The sequence below is a fragment of the Fukomys damarensis genome, unplaced genomic scaffold (genome assembly GCF_012274545.1).
Source record: "Fukomys damarensis isolate Sample0158 unplaced genomic scaffold, DMR_v1.0_HiC HiC_scaffold_16, whole genome shotgun sequence".
Classification (NCBI taxonomy): Eukaryota; Metazoa; Chordata; class Mammalia; order Rodentia; family Bathyergidae; genus Fukomys; species Fukomys damarensis.
Genome location: NW_022900928.1, coordinates 35728126 through 35737882, shown reverse-complemented (window position 1 = coordinate 35737882; position 9757 = coordinate 35728126). Strand labels below are relative to the sequence as shown.

At 37.2% G+C, this 9757-nt stretch overlaps 1 protein-coding gene across 2 annotated transcripts in view; it reads left to right on the top strand.

The window, feature by feature from the left end:
- Positions 1–9004, top strand: part of Rab30 (RAB30, member RAS oncogene family) — an 89667-nt gene extending 80663 nt beyond the window's left edge. The window contains exons 4-5 of one of the 2 annotated variants that reach the window (XM_010630883.3): positions 1958–2141; positions 6291–9004. In XM_010630883.3, coding sequence (XP_010629185.1) covers positions 1958–2141; positions 6291–6541 — 435 coding nt within the window. In that variant the 3' untranslated portion in view covers positions 6542–9004. Of the gene's footprint in view, positions 1–1957; positions 2142–3588; positions 4063–6290 lie in introns of those variants that run through there. The other variant, XM_010630884.2, reaches the window with a different exon arrangement.
- The last annotated feature ends 753 nt before the right edge of the window (positions 9005–9757 follow it).

Below are 9757 nucleotides of genomic sequence, written 5' to 3'. Positions count from 1 at the left end.
AAAAAAAAAAAAACCAAAAAAAAAAAAACAGTACATGTCTTGGGAAGGCCACACAATCACTCTTTTAAAAAAATATTTTAATGCTCAAAGATGTTCCCAAGATGTGTCATTAATCAAAGCATCCAAATTCCAAACGATTGACAGTATCTAAATCCAATCACAAGTGTTTTAGAGGGTCAGTGGGCTTTAAACAATTGTCTCCTGTTTTAAGTTACATCCAGGAAGAAGGGAAACCCATCACTTGGTTTGATACAATGAAGGCAAATAGCTTCTGTGTGAGCAGAAAACATTGGCCTTTAGCATATAGATTTTCATGCATATCATCAAAGAGTGGCTGCAACTTCCAGTTGAAGGAGAGAGAGTCTGTAATGCTGATTCCTGGCAGACACTAATGTTCACTCATCAATCTCTTCAGCTGAACTGGCCTGACCAGAGGGTAATACTAATTGACTCATCCTCTTTTTGTTACATACGTATACTTAAATTAGTGTAGTACAGAGGCAACAAGGTGAGTCCTCGACTGGGAATGGAAGACCTAATGTTGATTCTCAGCTTTGTGAGTAACCGGTGAGGAGATGGTTTCCATTAAACTTTCCTAACTCAACCAGTAGTTGCAAGGATTGAAATATTGTCAGTAAATATTTGAACATCTCTTCTTTGCTAGGGACTGTATTAAGTAAATAGGGAGCCCTCCCTTCCCCTCCCACTCCTATCCTGAGGCTTTGAATCAGTCGGGAAGGTAGCTGTATAACCAAATTATTACAAACAGATAATTCAACTGTGTTAGGTGCCATGAGGGAGAATGACATGATGTGTTGCAAAGGAGAGTGTGGGCTGGGAGGTGGGAAACCTGGCCAATTTGAAAGGGTCTGAAAGATCTCCCCTGAGAAAATGGTGGTGCTTCTAAACTGGTAAACGTGTTACATGTGAAATCTGTATAGTTAAAAGGGAAAATGCTGTGGCTGATTTTACTTCTCAAGGCCCTGTGTGATTTGCTCTATACCCAAAGGTCTCTCTGGAGTACAGTTCTCTTTCAGTTGTGGGCAGAGAAATTGCATGTGAGAAGTAAATTTTCCCTCTTTGTTGTTAATGCCATCAGTTACTACTATGTTTTAGAACTAGAAAAGTGAACTTTCAGCAGGCTGCATATTATTAACCCCTTTTCAAAGAGACCACTGAAGTTCTTAGAGATCAAATTACACGCTCAAAGTCGTGGAACTCAAGAGTATTGGAAGGAAATTATGTTTTCTTTGCCATGGCATCATCCTGTTTTCATCAACAGAGATAATACCTTGTTATGTGTGTTAGAATTTTGAGCTGGAAAGGTTGGTGAGGTTAGATTCCCCCCACCTTTTGGTACCGGGTTTCGAACTCAGGTCCTTGTGCTTGCGAGGGAGGCGGCGGAACCACTGAGCTAAATCCCTGGCCCTCTCCCTCTTTGATTGTTGACTAAAATACCATAGGCCATAGACTGACTGCTTGCTCTGGTTGACAGCTTTATAATGTAGTCTTAGTTAAGAGCGCAATACTGGGGACCACAATACCTCAGTTGTCTGCAGGTCAGTGAGCAAGTTAATGAATCTCAGTGTACTTTGTTTTCCTCATATGAGAAGTGGGTTTTGTAATAGTACCTACCTTGTAGGATTATCATGAGGATTGAGTCACAGCATATAAAAGTCTTTAACGTGGAGCTTGGGACATGATAAATGGTCAATAAATTTTATTTACTTTAAGAACATGGGAACCTTAAATAGCAAAGAAGGAAAACACTAAAAACAATTGCCTCTCTTCCTAACCAGAAACGCTTAATAATAATGCACTGTAAATGCATTTATTTAGTACAGAAAATAACCATAAATTTTTTTGGGTGAAAGTAGTTCCATGTAAAAGCTAAAGCAAGGCAATGCTCTTTTATTTTCTGTTTTTCCAACTTGATCCTTCTCTGATGCCTTTGCAGCTCCAGATCTGGGATACTGCAGGTCAAGAGAGATTTCGGTCCATTACCCAGAGTTATTACCGAAGCGCCAATGCCTTGATCCTTACCTATGACATTACCTGTGAGGAATCCTTCCGCTGCCTTCCTGAGTGGCTGCGGGAGATAGAACAATATGCTAGCAACAAGGTCATCACTGTGTTAGTAGGTATGTAAGGACTAATGAGGAACGAAGTTGATTTGTGGGCATCATAAAATTAATAATTACACAATGCCTATACCTTGGTACTTTCCAAGAATATAGTCTCCAAGTATAAGAATCATATAGTCAACATTAAGTTCTTTTGTGATTGAAGAGAATATGAAATAAGTTCTGTTTTATTGTGATGGTTTAGATAAATGAAGAAGAAAACATTGCTGATTGCTTTTTCTATAAACAGGCACTAAAGGAGAAGTTGCATGGTTATGAAAGTTATATTTTTTAAAAATCTAGTTATATGATAATGAAAACTGCTAGTCTAAAAGTAAGATGTATCTTTTAAGTTGATAATGAATTCATCATTGAAGCAATAGTTTATTACCTAAACAACAGACTTTGGTTAACTTTTTCCCCTTCTTATATTTATGCTAATTTTAGAAATTCTGTATTTCAGAATGAATCTACTTAGGGAAAAACTGCTGTTTGTTACATCTTGTAGGAGGAGATAATCTGTTTACTATGAGAGAGGTCATAGAAAATAATCTTGGATTTTCTATGGTGACAAATATACCCATTAAAAGTGCAATTGCAGTAAAACAAATCAGATCATTAAAAGCTTCTCTAATTGTAATGGAAAAGTATTGCAAAACTATATAGTTGCTAAAATGTTTTCCTCCTAGGAAGGAATTTTGCTGTATAGTCTAACAAGACTTGAATTTTGAAAGTACAAGTAGAGGACCTTAGAAATATTGTGAAGTTACAAATTATGCCTAACATTAGGTGAAGTGAACATTTTATAATTAGTGTTGTAAACTGTGAGTAGTCATAGTAAGAGCTTTATGTACCATGATCCCTGATTTATAGATGAGAAACCCAAGGCTCAGAGATGTGAAATTCTTTGCCCCAGGTCATATAGTGTGTAAGACCAGCTCCTCATGTCCTCCTCATGTCCCTGTTGGTGTCCTCTTGTCCAGTTGCAACATGCCACTTTATAACAAATCACTGGATTTTTCCTTCGGGCTGCTATCTGCCTAGTGCTCCATGCCCAGTCTAGAAAACCCATGTTCAGTGGTGAACCTTTGACACTGAAGCATTTGAAAGCTCCCAGCTCTGGACTTAAATGCTTTTGTTATGTTTCATGGAAAGCCCCTGAGAACTTGGGCCAAAGCACGACTACTTGGGAGTTTGTCTAAGAATGTTAAATGAAGATTTGAGGGGAGATAATTAGTTCAGTATGAAAGAGATTTAACTGTATTAAAAATCTTTTAGGGGCCAGGGATTTAGCTCAGTGGTTCAGTGGCCTGCCTTGCAAGTGCAAGGACCCGAGTTCAATCCCCGGTACCAAAAAAAAAAAAAAAAAAAAAAAAATCTTTTAGTATAGAGAATTTCAAACATAAGTAGAGAAACTGTACAGGTAATCCCCAGGTACACATGTCACTCTGTCTCTCTTTTGCAGTAATGAGGACTGAACCTCTTACATGCTGTGCAAGCGCCCTACCACTGAGCTACAACCACAGCCCTCATGTACCTGACTCTCAACTTCACCAATTATCAACTAACTCATGGCCAGTCTTATTGTTATCTCTTCTCCATCTATTCTGTTCATCCTCCTCACCCAGATTGTATTGAAGTGATCTCATATCTCTAAAATAAAAAAAAAGAAAACCTAACCACAATGCCATTTTCACACCAAAAAAGTATTAACAATTTCTTAGCAGCCTCAAAAATTCAGTGATCAGATTTGCTGATTGAGTCATAATTTGTTAAAGTTTCAAAACAAGGTTCAAAGTTCATATGTGGTATTTCATAGTTACACCTGTTAATTCTCCTTCATCTATAGACATATTCCCCTCCTCTGCATTTTCTGTCTTGGAATTTGTTAAAGCATTTGTTTGTCCCACAGAATTTATAAGTCTAAATTCTGATATTTTACCCTTGTGGCATCTTTTGACATATCCTTTTATCACCTGTTATGTTTTGTAGATTTTTAGATAAATTTAGATAGCTGATAAATGTCAGGGTTTTTGTTTTTAGCAAAAACATTCCATGTATGGTATTTCAGGTACAATTTTCATCACAGAAGTAAGAATTATTATTATTATTATTATTATTATTATTATTATGTCTTGCTTATTTTTATCACTTCAAGGTGATGAGTTGATTCATTAGGATCTTCTAAAAGTAACTATAGGAATTTGTTTATATTTTAATATAATATGAACTTACAGACCTAAATATTCAGTGTATTCTAATCCTCAGCAATTATTAATATTGATGCTCCAGTTCCAACTGTGATAGTACAAGCTTCTTTAAATGGGCTCCTGTCTCTTGAATAGCTGATAATTTTTTTGCTTTCCAGAATGACAAGTATTCCATCTGTATCTCGTGCATTTTCTGCCCCAGACCTGGAACGAGCCATTTCTTAAAGATGTGCTATTTCTTTATAATGGGAAGTTTAGAGGACTTAGTCCTCCTGACTGGTCAATTGGCCATTGTTTTTAGGCTTTTCAAAGGAAAAAGCTGGTATGTGTATATGGTAAAAATTATAGCATCCACAAGAACTTTGATTTGTTAGGTTCCACTAAGTGTCCTGACTCACAAGACTACCACAGCCATGTTTGGGATCACATTTACTGAGAAGGGTACAGGACAACAAACCTGGCTTAATAACAGGCTGGAGTGAAGCAGGCCTCTTCCGTGGAAGGAGTAGTCCATGTAGCTTCCCAGGAACCCACCCTTTTCCTGAACAGTTCAGGTGTCAGGAAACAAGGCTCACTTCAGGTAAGTGCAGGATCTGCCCTGGATAAGAAGCTTCAATGCTTTCCAGGAGCCATTATCTCCTATAACAGCTCCGTAGGTGAAATTTTCAGGATCTCTGTTTTTTTTTTTTGTTTTTTTTTTTGTAGTGGGGATTGAACTCTGGACCTTGTGCTTACGAGGCAGGTGGTGGAACCACTGATCTGAATCCCTGGCCCCAGGATCTCTTTGTGTGAAGTGTCTGCATACTCAGGGAAACCCAAAGTTGTGGCGGTCCATTAGGCATTTATAATTCATACATAGAACTCTCAGGCTAGAGTAATTTATCAGTCGAGTCATTTAAGCAGTGTTGCCAGGTAACACAGTTGACGTATCACCTTTGTCAGGTATCCTGGAGAGTAGAGATAGAAAATATTTTAAAGATAAAATATACCGTGAATCATTCATACCAATACCTCCATTTATAATTCAGGACTGTGGAAATTTTACTTCATTAATCATATATCTGTATTTCTTCTTTGTCATGCTGGAAATCCTAGCTCCCAGCACAACACCATCATTACTCATTTGCTTTATCCTGTAATATTCGTACACATGTAACAGCCTCATAATAACTATACCAACACACTTCCACCAAAACAGTAAAACAGTTCACATTTTCCTTCAATTCTGTTTTGTCCTTACTGTATATCTTTAAGGATGCATGGTAGATTACCACATCTAAATTCATGTGAAATACTTGAGTGCTTATTTCACTACATCGTAAGCATATTTAATTTTGGTTTTAGTTTTCAAGGATTGCTTTTTAAAGTTTAATTTTGTATTAATTGTATAATTATTATTGTAAATTATATAAAATTCTATAAGTGTCTGGAGTAAAAGCTATAGAACAAAGTATATTGAAGAGTTCTGGTTCCTACTTTTATCTCCTCAACCCTGATTCTTTTGTAAGTCATTATCTTTTAAATTAAGATTTTGGTTTATTTTTCCCCAAGAAGAGAAGCAGCAAATAATGTATGTATGTATAATTCTTAGTTGTAAATTACATTTTTTTTCTGCTTAATAATGTATCCTAGTGTTCTCATTTCATGTCTGTATATAGAAATACTCCTTATTTCTTTTTACAGGGGTAGATACTCTACCATGTGGATGTTTGATGGTGGATTCAGCTAGTCCCTATTAGTGGGCATTAGGGTTGTTTCCAATTCTTTGTCATTTTAAATGGCACACTGATATTTTAAAATAATCACTTGAATAATCATAGTTATTTGCTTTGCTTTATTCACCCATTTATCAGTTTGATTTCAGATCTAGAATTGAATTTTGATCTAGAATTTGAATATTCGATCCTGTAAAAAGTCAAGTAATGACTGTTTCTTGATTTTTACCACTATAATATAGGCAACAAGATTGACCTGGCTGAAAGGAGAGAGGTCTCCCAGCAGAGAGCTGAAGAATTCTCAGAAGCTCAGGACATGTACTATCTGGAGACCTCAGCTAAGGAATCTGATAATGTGGAGAAACTCTTCCTTGACTTAGCATGCCGACTCATCAGTGAGGCCAGACAGAACACACTGGTGAACAATGTATCCTCACCTTTACCTGGAGAGGGGAAAAGCATCAGCTATTTGACTTGTTGTAATTTCAACTAAAGGCTGAAGTGAGGAAAAGCAAAAGGAATCAGCAGCTGCCCCGATAGGCCACAAGTTGCTGGAGAGATCTGGCGATGACTGTGGCTCTGGCTCTCGGAACTTCTGACTCCTGTGGGCTCCTGAGCTTACAAAGCATGGCAGGCCAAGGGGCTTGTCCACAGGCCAGCATTAGCAGAACAGATAATGGTTTTACCCTTTTGCAATCTGGAGTTGGAGCAAGGAGAAAATTGCACTAGGCACTCCATGATCTGCAGAGCATGTTGCTTTTGTTTTTTTAAAAAGCAAGTAAAAGCGCATTCCTGACACAGCCCAGGGGGAAATGTGCTGTAGGGATCCCTCCTGCACGTTAGTGGGTGCATGTGGGGCTGTTCTTCAAGGGCTTCAGTGGTAATCTTCTAGTGGCCCTGGTGTTCTTGTCTACCAGATAAACCAAAACTGGGAAGGCAAGTACTGTCTCTATGGTGTGTATTGACGACCCCATGGAGATTTTGAAAAGTGTTACTTCTTTTGTCTACAGGCACTTTCAAAAACTTTGGGATGTAAAAATGAAATGAAACCTTTACCCATGACCAACAGTAACAATCATTGTTTTAATAATATGTACAAGCTCTATGACTCCTTTTGGTGCTAATGATTCCACTAATTCACAGACCAAACATTTTAGTATAATAAATGTCCTTAAATGTATTACCTAGAAATTAGAAAAATGAGGAAGTCCATGAATCAGAACTCTTTTGCAAAGTCTCATTGCTACCTTTTCTAGGATAGAATTGTTGGAAAAGACGATACTTTTTCTTTCACGTTCCCCTTTAAATCTCTTTTTAAAATTTTCTTCGATTCTCTCATCTTTCCTGACCTTAAACAAAACTTTGAAAAATGAAAAAAATACAAATGGTTGATGATATTCGGAAATAAAAGATTAGTTATTAGGAGTAGTATGATAAAACAGACCAGATATGACCAAATACTGTGGATTAATGGACTGCAAAGCAGGGTTCTGAGCAGAGCACAGTCCTTGATACAGGTCACATCTTTTACTTCCTGGTACTAGCCTTCTTGGATAAAACAAGGCTTAGGATTTTATAGATATTTTTAGTATGATAAGTGAGAATAGCAGCAGATGAAGTCTCACAAATCATTTTTGTATTTTCAATAACCTTAGAAAAATTCTGCTTGTACAAGCAGGTTGAGCTGTCATTTATCATCTCTTTATAATGTCACTTTCAGACTCGTGACCATTCACGCTTTCCTATTTCTTTCTCTTTTCCCCTCTTTCCTGGTCTCTCCTTTTGGTCCTTTTTTCCTTTTTCCCTACCCTCCATCTTCCCTCCCATCTTGATTCGTGTGCATTACTGTTAATCTTCAATTCAAATGGAGGTATATGCCCCATCTCAGCCAATTTTAAAACAGGATAAAAAAATGGAAGATGTTTTGCTGAATATGTGCTCCTGTTTAGTGCCATACTTTGAATTCTTCCAATTTGTTCACTGATATAAGTCCAAGTTGGGAAAATAAACCTGTATGCTATTGATGTTGTCAGATGTTTCTGTAGCCTGCTGCTTAGCAGAAGTCGGGGAGTGAGTAATAGAATTTGGATATGAGATGTTAATTCTGCTGTTGCCATATAGATGGTGACAATCTCGGACCTGATACATTGGTATTTGAAAGCTATTTAATTGTAAAATAACAAGTTCTATAGTTCAGGGTATGATAAAACATTTCCAACTTTTCTCTGGCAGATTTCAGAATGACCAGCCTCTTGCACAGGGGATTATACTTATTGTTGAGGAACTTATACTTCTAGCTGGCTGCACTGTGTTTTTCCTGGTTGTATGGGAAAGAGGGAAGAGATCCCAGAAGTTTGAATTATCTCTTTTAGAATCTCTCTCTCTAGGACAGAAAAATCTTAATAAAATCCAAAAATAATTTATAATTATTATTGCTTTTCCTTGCCCATCTTTTCCACTAAGCCAACAGCTAAAGGTATCAGAAAATAATTTAATCAAGTGAGCAAAAGAACTTATCTTTTAGACTGAGGGAATGTCCCAAAGTTTAGATTTATTATCTTTCTTTAGGGCAAAAATTCACTGTGCTCACTACAGAATGATCCAAGTTTGTCTCACAGCAGAAAGTGTGTTAAAAACAAAGTTCCTTTTGAATTTAAGAGAAGAGCGCTTTGTTATATTGAATTAACTAGCTCTACAATAATAGCTTCAAGGCCACACTTGTATATGGAATTCTTATTCTCTAAGGCTTACTTCCTGTCTTTGGGCAGACTTAACAAATGGGTTAGAGAGCTCCTGGCCCCTTAATTCTCTGTTATCTCTCTAGTCATTCTGTAGCTGACAGTCACCCACCCATGGCCCATCTGAAGGGACGCTTGAGAATGTTAGGCTTGGTTCCTTTTTCTTTCTTTTTTTTTGGTGGGGGGACTGGGAATTGAACTCAGGACCTTGCGCTTGTCAGCAGGCACAGTGTCACTGAGCTACATCCCTGGCCCCTCTTCCTTTTTTTTTTTTTTTTCTTGGTAACATGAATTTCAGATTTGGCTTTATGTACATTTGTCCATGTATTTCAGTCTTGATTACAAACCCTAACAATATTGTAGTTCAGTATATATTGGCAAAATAAATGATCTTGGGCCGGGGACTTAGCTTAGTGGCACTGTGCCTGCCTTGCAAGCAGAAGGTCCTGAGTTTGATCCCTGGTACCAAAAAGCAAAAACAACAAACAAATAAATGATCTTGTGTGAAGAAAGGCTTTTTTCCCCCATTATGTTTATTGGTACATTTTAGGTGTACAATACAGTTACATTCAGCATTAGGATCTTGTACCTTTACATGATGTATCTTGTTTCTTTTTCCTCATTCCCCTGCCCTCCCTGCACCTCCTACACCCCTCCCTATTTATAAAGACTTTATTTCCATTTATTTCCTTTTCTTGTATTTTTTTTCTTTTCCAAGAAGGGCTTTTTTTGATTAAGTAGAAATTCCTTCAAGTAGTACTTGCGAAAGGACACTAAATGAAGTCATCTTAACCAAGGCCAGGACCTAAACCAGTTGGTTCTTATTGTCAGGGCAATATTTGCTGAGATGAGCCTTCTTTATATAAAAACAAATTCCAGTGGATAAAAAAAAAAGTTGCTTTATCATAATTTAGTTGGGCTGGATATAACAACAACAAAAAAAATTATAGTCCATGTCTTCTTTTATGTGG